Source organism: Neltuma alba, unplaced genomic scaffold, assembly GCF_004799145.2.
Source record: "Neltuma alba isolate B1F8T4 unplaced genomic scaffold, ASM479914v2 tig00012988_pilon, whole genome shotgun sequence".
NCBI lineage: Eukaryota > Viridiplantae > Streptophyta > Magnoliopsida > Fabales > Fabaceae > Neltuma > Neltuma alba.
The window spans coordinates 79835-102441 of record NW_021637341.1 but is presented as its reverse complement, the minus strand read 5'-3'; the positions used below and the strand labels follow the sequence as shown (position 1 = coordinate 102441).

The following is a 22607-nucleotide window of genomic DNA, read 5'->3' as shown; positions in this document are numbered from 1 at the left end:
GAAGCCATTAAACAAAAACAAAAATTCATCAATCCAGAAACTCAATCAAATTTGACAGGAAAAAATTATCAGCCACTAACCTTATAATTTGGTTACTTAAGAAATCTTCTACCATAATTTTGTTCAGTCCATGAAGTGAAAACTACAACATCATCCCCACATTTGCATTTTTCAGATCCCCATTTTGCCATCTGTTTACCCATGGCGGACAACGATGAATTCCTACTAGAAGCGATTCCACCTCACTACAGCCTACATTGAATCCAATGTTGAAGATAAGTAGAAGATGGCATAGGAGAGATGTTGCAGAAAATTAAAAACTTATACCAACAACTTACTAAATACCAATAGCCCTTTGTTGCAATTGCCAGATCTTCATTACCTTCAAGAAATGAGAACAGAGCATACTTGAACACACAGCACGCAAGAATGGCAACATCAAATGACTTAATGGGTAAAGATCAAATGCACCACACCTCTCAAATATACAACAATCAAATAAAAAATTAACAAAAACAAAGATGCAGGGCTCGCCGAAACACTATTACAACTTTAACAAGCATAACTCGGCAAAAATCAACCTTTGTTCTCTCACATTGCATGAGTTACTACCAGAATGCATAAACATATACAATAGATTCACATCTTTCAACCAGCAAAACTCACCAAAATTACTCTTACCATTTCTTCCCTCGACTGTCGTGGATAAATCACATTCCTTCAGCGACAGACACGTCACAGTTCTCTAGCGCTTTTTTTGTCCCATTGTTTATATGTATATGTCAGAAAGCCACATTATCAAACTATTGTCCACCTCATCCTTTTAAGTCAGATGCTACATCATAGGTTAACGAAGTTAGTGCCAACTTAGAAGATTTTGACGGCCTAAAGCTACTAAAGACCTATGGCCAGAAACGAATACAATTTGAGGGACCAATACCATGGGTTTTAAATTTCAGGGACTAACACCAAAATGGGCCCAAATTTGAGGGACCAAAATATATATTAACCAAAAATAATTGATTTTTTATTTTCATAATTTTGTATTAAAAAGGAAGATGTAGCCAAATTATATTGGACTTTTAAGGAATTGAATTCATTAGATCATTTAGTTTTAGTATTTCCATATAACAGTTAATTGTTCATTAGATTAAAAATAAGATCTAAAACTCTATAATTATAACCAAATACGATGTTGCCTTCACATTACTCTATCTACTTTTTTTTTTTTTCAATATCCATGTATGAATTATTAAAACACATGGCTTCCCCATTAACTATAAACTAAGATTAATCTCAAAATTTCAAAGAGATTTAACTTATTTATTATTATATAAATAACCAAGATTAAAACCAAGCTTATTAAAATTTAAAAGTATAGCCATCCACTTACTTAGTTTATATGTGCATTAATTATAACTATCTCCTTATTTGTAATGGACTAAGCCCTCTTTTGTCACAAAAAAAAAAATCTAATATATAACTAATGTATTTTAATAACTTTCATAATTTCATAATGACATATTAATCTAAATTCCATTTATCTGTAACTTTCAGAATAATTGAAAGAGTCTACCACATGGGATGACTAGGTGATGATTCAAGGTGAATTATATATGGTAAGAATTAACTTATTAAACGAGAAAGTATTGGAGACTGAGTTTTAATTGAGTTAAAAATTCAAGGGCTGAGTTATAATTAAGTTAAAAATTGAAGGATTAAAATATTTATTTTTCTTTAAAATAATAATAGATGCCACGTGTCTTTAGTCTAAATAAATAGTACACCTTGGTCCTTACCTTTTACTTGGATTGAGAAAAATTTAGGAAGGAAAGAAAACTAGAGAGGAAAACATGAGGAGAAATAAGTTTTTCTTTACTTGGATAGGAAAGAAAATGAGAGGAAGAAAAAGTGGGAAAGAAAATAAAGTGGATCACATACCTCGTTTTCTCTCCCAGTTTTCTCTCCATATATGAAGGGATTTGAGAAAGAAAACAAGATTTTCACAATTACTCCTCCTCTCCTTTCCTCTCCATATTTATTTTTTTTATTATATTTAAAAAATTATTCACTGTTTATTTTTATTTTAAAACAATATTTTTATTAAATAATTTTGTTTTAAAATATAATGATCTAAAAATATATATAAATCAAATAACTTGATTTCAAATTATTTGATAATGTTAATGTTAGTACAATGTTCCTATTGCAATATTTAATTTGATGTAATTTTAAATATGATATATTTTGAAAAGGATATTTTAGTCATTTAGACATTTGCTCATTTTCTTTACTTCATATTTTCTCTCATCTATCCAAACAAGAAGAATGATAGCATCTTCCCTCTATTTTCTCTCCTCCCATTTTTTTCCCAACTTTTCTTCCCATTCAAACAAAGCATTAATATAGAATTAATTAACTAATTTGAGTATGTGAAGAATGTTAGTTAAATTAGTTAATATGATATATTTTTTTTCCTAAAGTATACCTAAGCATCTTTCTTAATTTTCTCTCTCCTTCTTTTCCTTGATTATTGTTGAGGGAATATCAATAGGATTAATTTGAGAAAAATTTGATAAATATGAAAAATAGATCTTATATATATGACCAATATTAACTCTCAAATTAGGTCCTGCAGGAGCACAATATCAAAAATGATAAACATATAAATTAAGTAAAGAACTTTGGACGTATAACTTTTTTTTTATGACCATCAACAAAAAGCACTAAGCTACATCAGATATACCAAGATTAACAACAAAATCAGGAGGAGAATAAAGAAAGCTTATTCCCTCAACAACATTCAGCGAGTTCTTGGCTAGCATGTTGGCCACCGTATTTGCATCTCGACCACACCAGGCTAAGGTTGCGTCCCAATCCTTTCCAAGCCATCTTTGAATCTTAGGAAGAAGGTCCTTTTCCAAGTGTTCATCATGCCAACCAGTGTTAAGAATTTCCACAAGCTCCCGGCAATCAGTTTCAATGACGACCCATTTCCAATTCATATCCCATGCTCTTTTAAGGCCCCCAAGCACAACCCAAGCTTCCGCATGAAAACTATTACCTTTGCCGATATGAAACATAAAACCATCAAGCCAATGCCCTTCATGATCCCTAGGCACACCACCACATGCTGCCACCAAGTCCCCATGGCCAGCTACTCCATCAACATTGTATTTGATACATCCCACCCAAGGTGGTTGCCAACTACAAATCAATCGTGCTTGACTACTAAGACCATTGGCACCCGCATACGAACACGCAATAATGGCTTTTGACTGGGCAACAACAGAGAGACTTCCCTTTGATTTATAACTTTAACTTAGAGAAGATGTTGGCAAAAAAAAAAAAAACGGAAAAAACATAACTTAGAAGATATGCACGTCCAAAAATTATGGGTTTCATTTTTAATTTATTGGTACACAGTCCTTTACTTTGTAGTTTTAATTTCATCTTCCCACTACCGATCCTGGTTCATCATCATTTTTAACTACGTAATTACCCCACGAGATGGTCACGTGCTATTTATCAAATATTGAAGGTTGAATATATTCCGCTGCAAAACAGCTTTCATGACCATGTCATTATCATTTGAAATTCTTTTATTATATTGAAGACAGTTACATAAAGTGTAGAGACAATCATGTTTCATTATGGCATGTTATGGGCTGATTTGGTTTGTGAACAATCATCCAATGCAGCGTACAGATAGCACATGCTAGTTCATTAAAATTGAAAACTACCATGCTTTATTAGCAAATGCTAATTTGAATCAATTTGCACCATCAATTCGAATTGTTAAATAAATATTCATATCCATATCCATATCAATATATATATATATAATAACACTCTAAATCTCGTAGCCTCAAGCTCATTGGTCAAGCTGTCCAGATGATGTGTCTCCATCCCTGTTGATCTATTGGTTACATATTCAGCTCTATCCGCGTCATTTTTCTAAGATGCATATCCGTAGTCGCTTCATCTACCCTCATCACCACCCCCTTGAAAAAAGTTGCGATCATTACTCTGCTATAGTTAGACCAATCAGATTTGCCACCACCTAATCCCCAATTGGTGGATGAATGGAATTAAGTATTTTTCCCGCATGCTCTGACCCTGATTCCTTATACGTCGTCTTTTCGTCTCTCCACTGTAATCGTAAATCCAATTCAAAAATCGACGCCATCTTCCTCTCTGTTATTTTTCTTGCCCATGTATAAGCCACGGGTTCGGTGTATTAGACGTCATGCTTAGGCGTGACATTAAATCTACTCATCTAATCGGATGTGTTTTCGGTGGGGTCATTAATGCTTCTCCCTCTGACTTTCTGAAGCATAATTGTATACCATGAGAGTATTTCATTCCCAAGGCTAATCCAAATTTAAGTGGTGGTCCTCTCCATATCATACATGTGTCAATGGTGTGAATTGGAATTGGGTTTGAAATTTGAATTTAAAAGAGTCTGGTCATCTCTTTAGTATCCCCGAAGTTGGCCGTTTTGGTTTCTGAGGCATTAATCATTAACGAGCCTGTCAACCAATGCATCGTTCTTCCTTTTCAACAGTATATATCGGATGTGAATCGTCTTTTTCTCCAGTGCTTCTTCGCAGCCAGTTCATTCTGCTGGTACTAATCGGTATTGTGTGTTTTGTTATATCATATATATTCACTCATTCTGATCTTTGGACGTCAGGATATAATCATCTAAAAGTTTTCACTTTCATTTCTGTTTTGTTTTGGCTTTTTCCAGTTATAAAGACTAATAGTGCGGCAACAGGTATGGCAATCTCTCTCCACTCTTTCTCTAATTTCATTTGACGGTTTGTTCATTATTTTTTGAGTCTAGGTTTTAAAGTACAGAAATCTTCTCCTAATGGAATCCGTAGTCTGATATTGAAAACAAAGCGGGAAACCGTTTTCAAAGCAGAACATGAAATTCAGTCTGATTCTTTTCATGGTCTAGGGGCACTCTCATTTTACTGATAGGGCTGTTTGTTAAATGGGTTATTGGATAATGGTGGTTTCAGGGATCTTCATGGTTGTTTCTTTAGTTTCCACAGTTCACTCTGCTCAATATCATTAAAAGGTACATTACATCTGCCCTTTTAATTTATGCAAAGGGTATTTCTTTCTTCATTTTCAAGTTTACATATGCTATTATTCTCGGTCAACTCTCCCTCTCTATCATTCAAACACTATGTCTAGCCCTTTTTCTGAGTGAAAGCATGCTTCTCTATTACTATTTTAAAATACTGAATTCTTATTTCTTTTCATTAGCCATTCTCAATAGCCTTTTCCTTCCATTATTTTTTTCTTTTTGTTTTTGTTTTCAAATATGGATTAGGGTAAATTTTAATTTATGTATCGAAAAAAAAGAGTAAATGTTAACTTCATCCATGTATACCAAATTTTCTTTTCTCAAGGGTATGCTATTTATGGATCATTGTTGACATGTTTACAATTCAGATGCCATGTGGGCTTGATTTTGCGTATGTATTTTTATCATTTTTATGTTCCATACATCTTTTAGTGAATGCACCTTTGTCATATCTTGTTATAGTCTCTTAACCTTGTGCCAATTTATTTATATATTGAAGTATCATTTTCTTATATTGGAAGACGATCCCTAACTTCTATGACTTTATGTTTGTGATTTTAGCTTCCCATTCTTGGTGGCCTTCCTTTCCTTGAGAAAAGAAATTCCAAACTGCATACATAGTTGCAAGGAAATCTGGGCAGCATCTTTCCCTCATAGATAATTAGGATGGAAAGCCTCCTGCCCCTTCGTATGGTTGGTGATTTTGATGACTAAAGTTCATATTTGTACCAATTTGTCAATTTACAAGAATTATTGTTGCAAAAATGTGACAACCGTTCTTTTAAAACCCATTTAGATCAAAATTTCAATTTATTCGAAAAATTAACCATGATAGAAAAGAAAAAACTTTAAAATTTTAAAATCACTATCATGGTTAAAAGAAATAAACTTATATCACGAGCACGTCGATATTTAACTTGGGTCTTAGACTTTCAAAGTCTAGAAATATCATTCCACCCTTAGCCCAAACAAAAACTTATACTTTCAAACGAATGTCACGTGCAACGTCTCAGAGGCCTCTGACTTTCTAACAGCTCTCTCATTAATTAGCAATAATCAAATGTATTAGTTCACAACAACAAAATAGATGAGCCCTATGTGGCAATATATAATAAAATAGCACATAAGACAAAAGAGGGGAGGCTATACAAGAAAAACTTGTTAGCTAAGCCCCTGCTATCTTCGCTGACAGAACAGCCTTAGAGCTATTACCTGAAAATGTTAAACCACGGGAGTGAGACAAACGCCTCAATAACCAACCTTCCAACTCATCATACATACTAACATGGGCTCGTGAGGTGTCAAGTGGGACAATTATTAATTCTCGAGAAATATAGATATATCCATAGAAATATAATTTCAATCATCCAAACCCTCACTATGGGGGCCAACACACAAGCCACATAAGTCTATCCCTCACTATGGGGGATCAATCAAACATATAGGTCTATCCCTCACTTTGGGGGACGAATAAGAAGCCACAAAGGCCTATCCCTCACTATGGGGGACGAAGGAAGAAGCCAACCAATGTGCATCAATGATGGCCTTATCACGTGGTAGGATCGAACTCAATCCAAAATCCAAATAACAACCAAATCATTCACAATATAACGAAAAATGTCTCAATCTTTTCTCAGTATAATCTATAAGATATAAATCGTATATCTTTTCCAAACTTCTCAATCACAATTCCAAAAATCCTACAAGACAATTTTCATAGCTCAACAGATATAATATATCTACTCGAATTCCAAATAACAAATATTATTCAAACATAGGAAAATACTCACAAACAACATATTAGCACACATATAACAAGTGGAAAGTGGTTACCTCTCACTAAAGTAATAGAAGGATTACCACGAGGTCAATCCTTTGCTCAACCAATTATTAATCTACACAATTAATATAACCACATATTAATATAAACTAATTAATTAATTAAGCTTATATATTAGTTAAATTCCTAAATTAATTTAATTTTCATTCTAAATTCTCACAACTCTTATAACCCAAAATTAAGTACTTTAGAACTAAGTGATAATTTTCTAATGAGTCAAATTATTTATTTACATCCTCCAACTTATTTACTTTAATAAAAAGAATTTTCTAAAATTTCTAAATATGAAATTAGTATATTCTAAATTCTAAAAATCTCATTTGAAATTTAAACCTCAAAACCGAATCATCAAAAATTCAATAGTATCTCAAATATTTATATATATAAATAATCTAATCAAAATTTTAATGGCATATATATTTTTTTTCCATAAATAAGAAACTTTAACTACAATAATTATTTTAAAACCTCCAGTCACCCAATAAATAAAACTAAACCGATTAAAATTTTAATAATATGTCAAACAATCCAAATAAATTATTTAACTTAATTTTAATTGGTATAAATATGATATATCTCATAAATAACATATTTTTTTAATTAAAAAATTAATTTTTAAATACTAAAATCAACAAATGGACAAATCTAAACTGGTAGAAATGATATACTATAACAGATCTATAATACTGTGGTTAACACTCATCAAAACTAAATACTTGCTCCAAACTTTATATCAAAAAATTTCTCTAAGCAACACAAAATTACTATCATTAGATAGATCTGACTGAGTAGAACAATTTTCATGAAGGAAGTTTTGTAATTAGAAGTAGTTTTACTTACCAAAACTATCTGAAACGATGAAGAAAGAAGAGGGAGAGACGAGCGACGCTGCGAGTAGAATGAACGCGGAGAGAGAGAAAGAGAGGAAGAGAAAGAAGACGGGAGAAGGTAAAAAGAAAACATTTGGGGTAAACTGAAGTTAAAGACCCTAGGTAAAACGGAAAAAAAAAACAGTTTCAACCCCTTTTTTTAAAAAATATTTAAATCCTTAGAATAGAATTTAAGATGTTACAAAAAAGCTCTAAATTAATGGAGTAGAGTCAACCATCTATTTCAAACCTACCAGTTGCCAAGTTCACCCTCAATTATACTGAAGCTTGCACAATTGTATTATGAAATGGAACTTGGAATGATGGGACGTCAAGAATATAATAATACTTGATAAATTATTGAAAGCAAGCAACCTTCTACATTTTCAACATTATTACAACAACAACAACAACAAAACCCTATCCCACTAGGTGGGGTCGGCTATATGGATCGCACGACGCCATTAAGTCCTATCCAAAGCCAAATTTTTGGATAGATTACTAATTGAAAGATTTCTCTCAATGACTTCATTAAACGTTGTCTTTAGCCTTCCTCTACTCTTTTTTAAAGGACTCCATATTGTTTGCTCAATTCTTCTTACCGGCGTGTCCCAAGGCCTTCTTTACACGTGGCCAAACCATCTCAATCGGTTTTCTACCATTTTCTCATCAATAGCTGCCACTCCAACTTTTCTTCTTATATGTTCATTACGGATCTTGTCTTTTCTTATATGATCACACATCCATCTCAATATTCTCATCTCAGCAACTGCCATTTTATGTTCATATTATCCCTTTAAAGCCCAACACTCATTGCCATATAGCATTGCCGATCTTATAGCAGTGCTATAAAACTTTCCTTTGACCTTATTTGGTACTTTTCGATCACAGATAACTCTTATCGCTTTTCTCCATTTAAACCACCCAACTTGAATTATATGATTAACATCTCCACTAATTTCCCTATCTTTTTGCATAATTAATCCCAAATATTTAAACTTTTCCACTTGTTGAATGACCTGGTCTCCCAATCTGACCTCTAATTTTGTACTAACTTGTCTCTTCTTAAAACTGCAATGCATATATTCCGTCTTGCTTCTACTCAAATGAAAACCCTTCGATTTTAAGGTTCTTTTCCATGTCTCAAGTTTAGCGATAATCTCTTCTTTTGACTCAGCCAATAGAACTATATCATCAGCAAAAAGCATGCACTTAAGGATTTCTTCTTTGATATGCTCAGTTAGAACATCGAGGACTAGGTTAAACAGATAAAAGCTTAGAGATCATCCCTGATGTAGGCTAATCCTTATAAGGAAGTCTTTTGTCTCACTGCCCAGTGTTCTAACACTAGTTGTGACCCCCTCATACATGTCTTGTATGATTTTAATATAAGCGACACACCCCTTTCTTCTCCAAGGCTCTCCAGAGCACTTTTCTAGGCATACAGTCATAAGCTTTTTCCAAATCAATATAAATCATATGTAAGTCTCTTTTATGGCTTCGATGCTTTTCCATTCAGCCCCTTAGTAAATATATCACTTCTGTTGTTGATCTTCCTGGCATGAACCCAAATTGGTTTTCAGAAATACAAGTCTCCAATCTCAACCTATATTCCATCACCTTCTCCCATAATTTCATGATATGGCTCATGAGTTTATCCCTTTGTGACTAGCACAGTTCTTAGTATCCTCTTTATTTTTGTAAATAAGTACTAAAGTACTTTTCCCCCAATCATCAGGCATTTTCTTGGAGCGCAAAATCTCATTGAATAACTTAGAAAAAAACCCTCCCTTCACCCAAACATTTCCAAACTTCCATAGGAATACCATCATGTCTAACTGCTTTATTATTTTCCATTTTCTTGACAGTTTCCTTAACTTCACCAACTCGAATTCTCGATAAAAAGAAAAATTATGTTCCTCTTCTCCAATTGTCAAATCTTCAAGCTCATAAGTCAATCCTTCACTCGCATCATTAAATAGCTTATAAAAGTAGGCTTCCCAATGATCCTTAATATCACCATCAGTAACCAAAACTCTACCTTCTTCGTTCTTTATACATCTTACTTGGTCTAAATCTCTTGTTTTTCTTTCTTTATTCTTCAGGATCTTGTACTCTTGTGTTCCCTAGCCTTAGTCCCTAAATCCTTATAGAACTCAAAAGCTTTAGCACAAGCTTCTACCACTGCTCTCCTAATCTCTTTTTTAGCTACACGGTACTTTTCCCAATTTTCTGCATTATTATACAAACGTAATGTTTTAAAACACTCTTGTTTATGCCTACTTTTCTCTTGCACATTCTCGTTCCACCACCACGTCTCTTTATCTCCCCAACCTTGACCTTTTAATTCACCCAAGATTGCTTTGGCAACCTTCCGGACCTTTTTAGTCATTTCTATCAACATAAGATTAGCATTTCTTTGTAGCTCCCAAACCCCTTCATTTAAAAGTGTCCTTTTGAAAATCTCTCACTTCTCTCCCTTTAACTGCCACCATTTAACCCTTAGGGTTAACACTTGTTGGCACTTTTGTTTTATACACTTAATATGCACATCAAGGACCAGTACTTTATGTTGTGCTGTCACGCCATCTCCAAGAATCACTTTACATTTTGTGTAGAGTTTTCTATTAGGATTCCTTACTAGAAAGAAATCGATCTATGACCTATGAGTTCCATTCTTGTAACTGATTAAATGCTCATCCTGTTTCTTAAAACAAGTGTTAACAATCTTGAGGTTGTACGTGAAGGAGAAATCAATAATAGCTTGTCTTGCATTATTATGCACTCCAAAACCCATACCATCCTGAGCCCCAGAATGTTGTCCCATGTCTTTAACAACATGTCCATTAGGATCACCGCTAATAAAAATCTTTTCCATGGTTGGTATACTTTGAATCAAACCCTCCATATCCGTCTAAAATTTCTCCTTAAGATAGTTTCTACTCATACTTGAGGTGCACAAGCACTAATCACATTGATAGTATCCCTCCCCATAATTATTCTTAAAGAAATGATTCTGTCTTCTATCCTTTTGACTTCCACCACATTCTGTTTCCATTCATTATCAATTATAATACCAGTTCCATTCCTTGTGCCTACCTTTCCCGTATAACAAAGTTTAAATTCATTAGTAAATTCGAAGGCCTTCTCTTCAATGTATTTAGTTTCTTGTAGGCATAAAATATTAATCTTCCTTTTGCCCATTACTTCCATCATCTCCCTTGATTTACCATACAGTGTCCCAACATTCCAAGTGTCAAACCTGATCTTACTTTCATAAACTAACTTCTTTAGCTGCCTCCGTCCATAAGAGTGTGGTAGTCTTTGCTCATTTAACACTAGATTCGAGCGACAATACAGCGGATCTTGCTCACTTCTCACTGTACTCGAGCCATACAGCGCGCCACTTTTGGGCAATGACCTAGCAGTAGAACAATTTCTTCGTTGATCCATGTCATAAAAGATTCGATAGAGTTTTACGTTGGCTGTCGAGGACCTAACACGACCCTCCTCCTTTACCTAGACTTGGAACCGGCTATGCAACATAGGTGGAGTTAAAAGATAGAGGCAACATTATTACAATAGAGACAATAAAGCCACATTGTTCTACTCAAAAAGGTTTATGTTCAGTTCAGGAATGAGAGTGCCCGTAAACATTTCATCTAGAAAGGATAACTATAATGTTCAAACTTCTTCTCTCATACAAAACTAGCTTTTCTAAGGATTTCCTTTTCGTCAATAGGCCACAATTCTTACAAGCCTCTGTGCTCATATAGAATGGATTGTGCATTCTCCACCGCAGGTTTGGTAGTTTCTGTTATGGATTTTCAGCCTGGTGAAGTTATCATTGATTTAGGCTTAATGGAAAGACTGCTCATGGCTTCTCACTGAGATGGGAAGGGGTGTGTGCGCGTGTATCATTGGCTCTAATGATAAAGAGATTGACCATTTGAAAACCATGATAAAGAGAAGATTAAATTTTCACCCATTTATATGCCCCAGATATTAAACTTTACTGTTTCCGCTTGATATATGTCACCTAGGAATTCTCAATTTGGTTTTGGAGGAACGTTCAATGGCAACCAAATTTTCTCTTAAACCTTGACCATGGTATGCTGGGAATAAATTCGAGGTAAATACTTCTTATGTTCTCTTCGTATTTTTTTTTTAACGTGTAAAAAAATCCACAAAAAAGTTTCTTATTAAGGATACGTTTGGATCACCATTTGGAGGAGGAAAAGTGCTTAGGAACATATGAAACGGTGGTTTGAAGCTTTTTTGAAGAAAACACATATTTGGATTGCTGTTGAGTGCAAATGAACTTATACCATATAATTGACCTTTTTTCCAACATTCCCAAGCGTAACTTTTGCCTTCTACGCGGCAACTGATGGGGTTCACATGGGTGAATGACAAAATGCTTTTACTTTTTTGCCCCAGAGAGAGAATGTTTTTATATAAGATTTAATAGATTAATTTAAAAAGATTAAAAAACTAAATAAATTATTTAATTATATTTTATGTTACATGATTTCTCTAAAATATTTATATGTATTATTAAACTACATATTAGTTTACAAGTCAAGCAAATTAATTTGAAAAAAGATAAATATAAATATTTCAAAATAATTTATTTAAATTTCCTAATATTCTCAAATTAATTATATGTATTTAATTATATTCTGTGTATGTTCAAAATTTTCTCACCAACAGATATTTTTATTTTACAATTATAAATTTAATTATTTTTTAACAATTATCATATTAATATCATATAATATAAAACATTAATATTCAATAAAGTTCATATCATTTTCAGTCATTTTATGCCTAAACTTATTTTTTTATTAATTATCCAAACAAGATTTAACTTTTTCAACTGACTTTTTATAAGCATCAATATAAATATAAATCGCATTACATTAACTGACTTTTACTCTAACTTTAGTTTATAAAAGTCAGTTTTGTCACTGTCAATCTAAACACATCCTAAGTTGTTATGATATGTGTGATTATATCATGAGTTAAGTCTTCACTCTTTTTTTCGATGATCAGGGAAATAAAACAAACAGAAAAGGACAAAACTAAAAATTACGAACTACGTGATGGTCCTTGCATCTCGGAGACGCTTGGCAGTGACATCGGGGATAATTTGCAACCCATAAGGCCTTCCTCGTGAAAAAAATCAGCTTTCAATCTTTACTCCTTTCACATTAGGCCTTTTCTTTTTCTATAAGCATGGTTATGCAGCCAATATTTGCGACTCCCAAGAGTGAACTTTAATTTGCCTCTGAAGAAGTGCGACACATTGGAAACAATTTTGAAATTTGACATTTAGGCTGCCTAAGGATTTTTTTTCCCCCTTTGGAGGGTGGGTTAAAGGGCAGAAGTTTTCATATCCACAGTGTTATTATTAAGATGTTAAAATTAAAGTAGGCTAATTGAAATATCAGAATATGAAAAAACAAAGAAAATTTATTTAAATAGTTTAAATAATTGTTTTTAAAATTCAAGGAGTGAAGAGTTACAACACAGTAGTAGTGTCTCCAGAATTTGGTTTTTAGGCTCCTTGAGGATTCTTTTAAAGGGACAATAGGAAGAAGTTTTGATATTAATAGATTAACTATTAAAATATTAAAATTTATTCAAATCAATGTTTCTTGAAATTGTTTATTTTGCTTTAGATATAAATAGATTTTTATATGCATCAATAATAGTTTTTCTTTTTAAAATTCAATTTTAATAAGTTTAGGTCTAATGTATCAAATTCAGCTTGACTGTTCAAATTCTACTACTATACATTTAACCATTTATAGTGATTTTAACTGTATTTCTTTTACGTCGGTTTTTTTTTCTTCGAATAAAAAACGATAGTTTATAAAATTATTAAACTTGATGGTATTTTTGTTTTTCATCTATAGTTGAAAGTACAACAAAATTTCAAAGTGGGTTAGTGAAAAAGTGAGGTGCACTCATATGATGTATGAAATACAAAAAAAAAATGCAGTAGTTAAATGAATATTGTGAACTGACCTGTTCGCGTAATTCGAATTTGCTTTTAGTGTTTGTTACTGGAGGCTTCAAAACATTCTATTAATGACAATCAAAATTTGTTACAAGTGATCCTCTACCTTAATAACAATCGGTGTTATTATGAATTTTCTTGCTTTGGTGACCTAAAAATATGACATCAAACGAAACTATTAATAAGTGAGTTGTAGTTAAATAAAAGTTTCTTTGTACAGTAGGCTCTATGTTTTTTATTTTCTCTCAAATAAATATAACATAATAATTTAAAATATATTTTTTTAATTTTAGTAGAGATCTATTATGTATTTATAATTTTCATTTTTAAAATAATATTATTGATAATCCTTTATTTAACTGATAAACATAATTATTTAATATGTTTAACCTATTTACATTTATTTTGAATTATTTTAATATTGAAGTTTTATAAATTTTTGTTTTATATTACAATATATTTTCATTTAAAATAAACAAACTAAACTATTTTAAATTTCTTTTCATACCTAAATATTTGAGATGTATAGAGAACTTTAAAAATATACAAATAAAAAAGTAGATATATAAATAAAATTTGATAAATAATTTTAAATTATGTTTTAGTCTCATAATTTTGATTAAATTTATTTAAAATTTCTTTTGTATATATACATCATAGTTTGTTAGCATAATAGTGTTAATCTTCTTGCTAGCTAAGATTAGTTTGTTTCATGAAAAAATTGATATAACAAAAATTATATATTTAAAGTATGATTACTTTTATAACTAAATTTTATATATTAAGTCTTTATGTTAAAAATTAATCATAATCTATCATCCAATTGCATCATTTCAATATCTCAATGAAAAAATCCTTTAAATTAACCATAAAATCTTAGAATAGATGTTATTAAAAAAAAAAATCCTAGAATAGACTGTAACCAAGATTCATATAAATTCTCATCCCTTAACATTATGTTTGGTATAGGGTTTTTGTCTCTTTCCTGATTTGGTTGGTACATTTTTTCAGAAAAGGAAGAGAGTTATTTCCCTTTTTTTGTTTGATTGAAATATTTTTTTAAAGAGGGGAGGGGCTCTTTCTTTCCTTCTTTTTTTTTTCCCTTTCTAGCCTCTCCTCCAAAAATGGAGTTTTTTTTTATAGAAGAAATGAAAGATAAAATTTTAAGTTTTAAAATTAGCTCAATTAAAGTACTTTATCCCTCCTATACTATTTCGATATGTTAACCCTAATCAACTGCAAACATTTCTATACAAAAGGGTTTCTTTGAACATCTAGCAAGCAGCTGTCGAGAATGCTGTCTCCAAAATTGATGAGTATTGTTAGACTTTTCTCTTCTTCTTCTTCTTCTTCTTCTTCTAATTTACCTTCAATGCCTCTTTTATGATTGAAACCCATCATTCGCGGCCTCTTATCTTGATATTCTATATGTGTGTCATGATGTCTTACAAGTCAAAATTGATGAATTGTATTATATATATATATATATATATATGCATATCTGGATAAAATTTTTTAAAAAATGACGAAATCTATTTAAATTTTACAAGTGGTCTTCCTTAATATGCAGTTAGATTCCATAATATGTAAGTGGCCTTCTCAAATGCAATTACCTTCTATAATATGTAATATGAACCAACATGCAATTACCTTCCCCAAAAGGCAATTAACTTCAATAAAGTGCAAATTAAATGGACTTTCTTGATATGCACTCACCTTTTCAAGGACAAATTAGGCATTTTATATGCTCATTTATTATTTTAGTCATAAAGGATCCTATTCCTTAGCATCAATTAATTTGACAATGAAGAATTTATCCTAATTTCCCCCTTTGAAAATGACAATATATGATTTATTCATCACAATATTATGATTATTCCCTCATTTATCAATATTTTATACTTTTATTATGAAGAGCAAGCTTACAAATTTTTAGGATGAAATTGTATTTTTTTTGGGTCAAAATATTAGAATATTATAATCCTAGACAACTTTCATTTAACCCCATTCTTTACTAGAAAATAAAATTAATTTCAAATATTTTTAATTCATTGCTAGTTTGGTCCCAAAAAAATTACTAGTTAAATAACGAAAGATTGAAAATTTAGATTTTCAAAAATATACATATTCACTAATCTATTTTTTCATTAAATATAAATGTTAATTATCAAAATTATACCTCTCCCTTATTTAATTGAAAGAATCATTATAAGATCCCAAGGAAAAAAATGTAATCACTAAAAAATTTCAAAAATTTCAATAACAAGTTAGTAGTTTGAACCTAATATTACTTCCTAGAACTTGTACTTGCATGATGCTCAATTGCTATAAAACTTTTTAGTAAGTATATTTCTTCTTTATGACCTTATAATACTTCTCCTTTTTAATTTTTAAGAATTATAATATATGATATGTTCACTACATCATTTAATTTTTTCCCCATTAATTTTTCAATAGCATATAGTGAAATTTGAAGGTATGAAGAGTATCTTTAGAAATTTTGAGTAGGCTAAAATATACATTTGGACTTTTAACTTTATGTAAAGTTTGAATTATAGGGTTAGAGAACAAAAAGTTTATTTTCTAAAGTTAAGGAACTAAAATAAAACCTTGTGTAAAGATAAAGGACTAAAAGTATATTTTAACCTTTTGAGTGCTATTATTCAGTTATTAATTTGTCTTCAGATATTATTTAATGAATTTAACAGCATAAAATTGGGAAAAAAAATAAGTATGTACTCTTTCTGTCATTAATATAGAACTTAATTATTGAATTGATTTTAATCTTAAATATAAGATCTATTTTTTATATTTATCAATTTTTCTTAAATTACTGCTATCAATCTCCCTCAACCATAATCAACTAAAAGAGAGAGATAAGATATCAAGAAAGATGATTGCGGTGTTTTAGGAAAAACATATCATATTTCTTATAATTAACTAACTTATTTAACTTTTTTAATCTAATCAAATTAGTTAAATAGGATTTATATTAAGGACTGAGTAATTTTTTTATAAGCAGTTACTTTTTTTATTAAATGGGGTGCGTGAGTAAGCGGCATGTGCGTTATCCATGTCCGGTAAACAAAGAAAACAAGGGAAAATTACTCGCAAGTTACAAGGAAGAGACTTTATTTATATAAAGTCTTACGAAATGTCAAAATTACTAGCAAGTTTGAAAAAACCTTAGAATATTATATTTTAATTATAAAATGACATCACTACCTCTCAGATTCTCGATTCATAATTTTTCTACCATTATGATTAACAACTTCAACAGCGATTATTGACAACATAATGAGGAGGTGTTGACAACCTAAGCAATATATACTGATAACTTACTTTATAGTATCACATAACCTCCACATAAGAGTAAATTATAACCAAATAGTATAATACAATAACTTTAATATTGAAATGGGAAGCTTTTCGAAACCATTAGGAATTTTAACTAAATCCAATAGGGGTATAGTAAAATTTTAATGCGGAGATCCATTGACAACCTCAACGGTGAGTATTAATAACCTGAGGAGAGCTATTGACAATCTAAACAGTGTCTGTTAACAACTAATTTTATAGGATAATATAACTTCTACATAAGATCAAATTATAACTAAATAGTAAAATATAACAACTACATGAGATCAACTTTAATACTATTTAGTTATAATTTAGTTAGTTATAATTGTTAGACGTTATATTATCATATAAAGTCAGTTGTCAACAGATACTGTCTAGGTTGTCAACAGCTCTCCTTAGGTTATTAATACTCACCATTGAAGTTGTCAATAGATCTTTACATTAAAATTTTGCTATAATCCTATTACGTTTAATTAAAATTATTAATGGTTTCGAAAAGCTTCCCATTTCAATGTTATAATTGTTGTATTATACTATTTGGTTATAATTTATTCTTATGTGGAGGTTATGTGATCCTATAAAATAAGTTGTTAATAGATACTGCTTAGGGTGTCAATACCTTTTTATTGAATTGTTAATAATCACTGCTAAGGTTGTCAATTGCAAAAGCAGAGAAAATGTGAATTGCAAATCTAAGATGCAGTGATTTCATTTTATAATTAGAACATAATACTCTAAGATTCCTTCGGATCTACTAATAATTTTGATATTTCGTGGTACCTTAAATGAATAAAATCTCGTCCTTAGAATATGTACGTAGTTTTCCCAAAAAACAATGTGCGTTATCCATCAATATTTACATTATATTCAAATTTATTAAGTATATAATTTTCAACAAACACATGAAACGTAATAAGGAGGGAGCACTGGCACATGATATGAGGCAACCAAACTATAAATCCATTACTTAAACATAATACCGTTGAAGTGCACCCAGTTACATTGATATCAATCAAATTATACTAAAATAAATAATTTCTAATACTATTTGAGATACTATTAGTTACTAAATATAAGCATCTTTTTTAACAAAAATTGACTTGAATAGATTCCCTCTAATAAAAAGACATCAATGCCTAACCAAAAAAAAATTGAAAAAAAACTGGAGATAAGTCTTTGGTTGAAAAATTAATTAGGCAATGCTACCTGAAACATTTAGGCCATTGAGGGTAATTAATTGTAGTGGGAGAAAGATTAAATTACCCTAATTGTATATTGTTAATCCGAAATTGCATATGACTGATTCTAATTATATATTACAAATGCCTAGTTACATATGAGATCTTATTACATATTACAAATCCTAATAATGTGTAAATATCTTCCATAATATGGCCAAATTTGCCAATAATTTAAGCCCAAAATATTGATACTTCTTCCATCCTAAATATAAGATTCAATTAAGAAATTAATTTTAATCATAAGTATAAGACTTAATTTATTTTATGCCTTATATTCATCTTTTATTTTCAAATTAATTTATCTAACATAAATGTATTATATGAAAATCATGTTATATTTGTTAGAATCAAGTAATTTATTTAGGTTTCTTAATTTACCTAATTTAGTTAAAATTTTAATCATCAATATATTACTTTAATTTATTTTATTTCTTATATTTATTTTTTTCCAAACTAATTTATCTAACACAAAAGTCTTATAGGAAAATCATGTCATATTTGTTAGAATCAAGTAATTTGTTTAGTTTTGTTAATCTACTCAAATTAATTAAATAGTTTTTACATTAAAGACCAGAAGAGTATCATTCAAGATCTCATCAGGATTGTTAATAGAGTTTTGAACCTCCCCATTAATTTTGCAGAGAGGCTAATCATATAGCAAGCACCATAGCTAGGAAAGGCCAAGGACTAAATGTTGATTTTCTCAGTCTTTGATTGTTCCCCACTTTTCTAATAAAAGGAAGCAAATTAAATTTCCCTTTATCATTGTGAAGTTTGTTTTCTTCCCTGGTGAATGATACTTACACAGTTTGAGTGCCAAAAGAAAAAAATGATATAAATGCCCTTTATTTCATCATGAAAATCTAGGACCTCATCTGGCACTAGAAGACTGGAAAGTTTTTGGAATAACCCTTAATCCTGAAAGTAGGACCTTGGCATGGCATGATCTCAAGAATCTAGATCAGAAACTCCACTACCAGTAGAACAAATTTTCCGAGAAAACTCCCTCATCCCAAATATAAGGGCCCACATTTCGATTCCCATTTTCTGAGAGACAACAAAATATGAGGAGTCATGAAATACATTCCAGAGGTCCAGCCATCGATTGCAATTAGAAGATTTGTAATGTTCCCTAGGCTTTCAAGGATTTCTACCATTCAATTCAATCAGAATTCACAAATTACACAATGAAATACGTTTCACAGTTTGTTTGCGTTTTACTTTCCCCGGCTGCAATGTTAAACTGGTCCATTTGGTGGACACCCCAGTTCATACCATCATCCTCCAAGGATGAGTTTCTCTGATAATTTCCGATGGAGTTGGGAGAAATCAGGTACATAGAATTTTATCAACAAAAGCCAGACTGATCACAACCAACTCATGCTTGGATAAGAGCAGGAAGAAGGCCAGCCAATTTCTTCCATAGGCTCACATCGGCCACAGAGTTTGAGGAAAGGAAAGAAGAGCAATCACATGAGTGCAAATCAAGGCCCCTAAAGGAAGAATGAGGAAGAAATCTGCCCATTGTAGACAGACACATTACCTAGAAAAATCAGATGACTCGATTTCGATTGTCATCATTTTCATGGACTGTCAATTTCAACAAAGGAAATGCAAAATATGTACAAGACCCCATGGCCCATGCACATTTTTCCCATCATTTACTTGAGTTTTTGCCACATACACTCTGTTTACCTTAGTCTTATATTAACGCTATCAATTTCAGATGAAACTGAGAGGATGAAATGCCTCAAAAACATTGAAATGTATACACCTGAAGTAATATAAACATTTATGCCTTGAAGCAAATTAGCTTGTGATTTCTCAATCAAATATGGTGAAACATGCAACCATCAAGTGTCATAACTTCTACTTACCATTAATCAACAATATTATCATAGAAGATGAATTTAGCATTTTGAACTTTCCGGTTATAATGATGTTGAAAGACTTAATGGAACAAAACTGAGCATATTCAATTAATTATTGTTCTGAATTTATACTAAAGTGATACAGAAACTTTCCACCATTACAACACAAGGTCCAGGAGGATACCGTCCCTGATCTTCAGCTAAATATTTATGAGAATAATCAGAGCAACTTAACACCAGCATCCCTAACAGAATCAACAACAGCTCGAACCTTACCATGATACTTCTGTTCCCTCTTCAAGTGAACAGTAATAGCAGGTATATTCTTGAGCAAAAGGCGTTCCCCTAGTATCTTCCCAATCTTTGCAGCTGCAGTCACATCTCGGGTCGTTTCCAAGCTTGACCTTAAGGCTTTCTCCTGAGAGCTTGCAAAACATGCTACAGTAGCAGTTGGTGTGTGGATCACCTGGGCACTAACGAACTTATTTGTAAAATGCATTTTCAGTACATAAGGCTTAAGAAAGTCTATGATCCTTGGAGGCCTTGGTGGAGGAGGGATCACCATATCTGTTTTGAAATGTATCAAATCAGTAGGAGTGGAAACAGGCCAAATCAGGCTAGGCTTTCCTCTTGATAGGCCAGGCCTATCATGTAACAAAATGGCCCGAGTTTGGCCGGTAGCCTATTATAATCTTTTTTATCAACCAAAACCTGACCTATACAAAAGCCTGATCTAATCTGAAGCCTATTAAAAGGCCTGTATATTTTAAAAACTACAAACAGGCTAACAAGCCTAGGCCTTCAAACAGGTCGAAAACAGGCAATTGCAAAAAAACAGGACAAGGCATTTAAACAGACTGAAAACAGGCTTTAATTACATAAACCAATTTAAAATTATAATAACACAATCCGATCCAAAATCATCTGAAATACAACATATGAGCTGGTATAATCTAATTAATCAACAAGATAACACCAAATACAACAACAGAACAATTTTGATTAAAATTACAACAACTTAGACCAAATAAAGTATAGCCACTAGTCGCAAATCATCAAATTTTCAAGCCAATTTCTTCTTCATGCTCGAACACCTTGAAAAGAAGAAATTAAATGTATAATATTATATCATAACACAATCTAACAAGTAATAACGATAAAAAAAAAAAAAAAAAGTATTATTTTTAGAATCTGTGCCTTTGGTTTTTTCTTTGAAAGACTACAATGTCTATTTATCAGAAGATATATGGGTATAAAACGTACAAGTTGATACGACTTTGCAAAAGAAGAAACAGAATGCCTAAAAAATATATTTATACAAAAGAACTAAAGATTGCAAGCTTGTGAGATTAGAGTAACAAAATATTCATTACGAATTTTTCTGCATTCAATGGCTAAACGTTAAAAAGGGGTTAAGACAAATTTTGAAACTGAAAGCATCCAATTCCCATCAAAGTTTTTCAATTTCATGTTTGAATTCGCCCTTATTGGTAATTCTGAGAACATAAATACCCCAATATCATCGATCTGGGAAATGAACTTTTGGTTCAGTGGAATCCAGTTTGTCTAATAAATGGATGCCTACTTATAGAAAGGTCGCGCAATAGAGGAAAAAAGAAAAGTAAAAAAGAAGAGCTTCGAACCATAAGAAGATACCAGTGACGCCTTTTCAACAGAATCAAGTTAAACTTTCCTGGAAAATTTTAGAAGATGTGGGTCGAGCTTGAAACACGTTGTTCGTTTAAAGGGAAAGGGAAAGAAACTTGAAACAAATCTAATATTTCATATGGACTACACTATGCCATTCCTATCCTATCTAATTAACGATTTCCCATTCCCATTCAAAACAAACATGATTTAATACATATCCTACCTGATAGGCAAGGCAAGAAACGTTGAGCGGCGGCGGCGAGCACAAATGAATGTCAGAGAGTGAGTGGTTGAGCGGCGAGCACGGACGCAAAACAGAGGTCGGAGAGTGAGCAGTTGAGCACGATAGTGTGGAACAAAGAGCGGAAAGCAATCAGGAGCGGCTAGGATTTAGGTTTGACTGTTTGAGCCAAAGAGGAATAGTCGTGAATCATCGTAAAAGAAGCTGAGGACAGTGGAGAGTAATTAACCAGTTATGTTTAAAATTATAAACCGTGGAAAATAGGTAACAATCGAACACGTTGCTGTAGTCGTGAAGCTTGTCCCTTTTTACTATCAGGTCTTTTTTTTTTTTTTTTGACCAGCATTTACTATCAGGTCTTGGCTTCTGTAAAATTACAGTAAATTTCTAGCTCTTGATTTCGACCCTT

The 22607-nt window shown here is 31.6% G+C and overlaps 2 protein-coding genes across 2 annotated transcripts; both read right to left on the bottom strand.

The window, feature by feature from the left end:
• Positions 1-2726: 2726 nt before the first annotated feature.
• On the bottom strand, positions 2727-10688 carry LOC114733214 (uncharacterized). Its single transcript, XM_028920628.1, has 2 exons — positions 10474-10688; positions 2727-3207 (listed from the first exon to the last, which is right to left on the bottom strand). The coding sequence occupies exons 1-2, from the start codon at positions 10686-10688 to the stop codon at positions 2727-2729; spliced, it is 696 nt and encodes a 231-aa protein (XP_028776461.1).
• Positions 10689-20294: 9606 nt separating this feature from the next.
• LOC114733227 (50S ribosomal protein L18-like) lies at positions 20295-22318 on the bottom strand. Its single transcript, XM_028920639.1, has 2 exons — positions 22181-22318; positions 20295-20874 (listed from the first exon to the last, which is right to left on the bottom strand). The coding sequence occupies exon 2, from the start codon at positions 20870-20872 to the stop codon at positions 20528-20530; it is 345 nt and encodes a 114-aa protein (XP_028776472.1). The 5' UTR covers positions 20873-20874; positions 22181-22318; the 3' UTR covers positions 20295-20527.
• Positions 22319-22607: the final 289 nt, after the last annotated feature.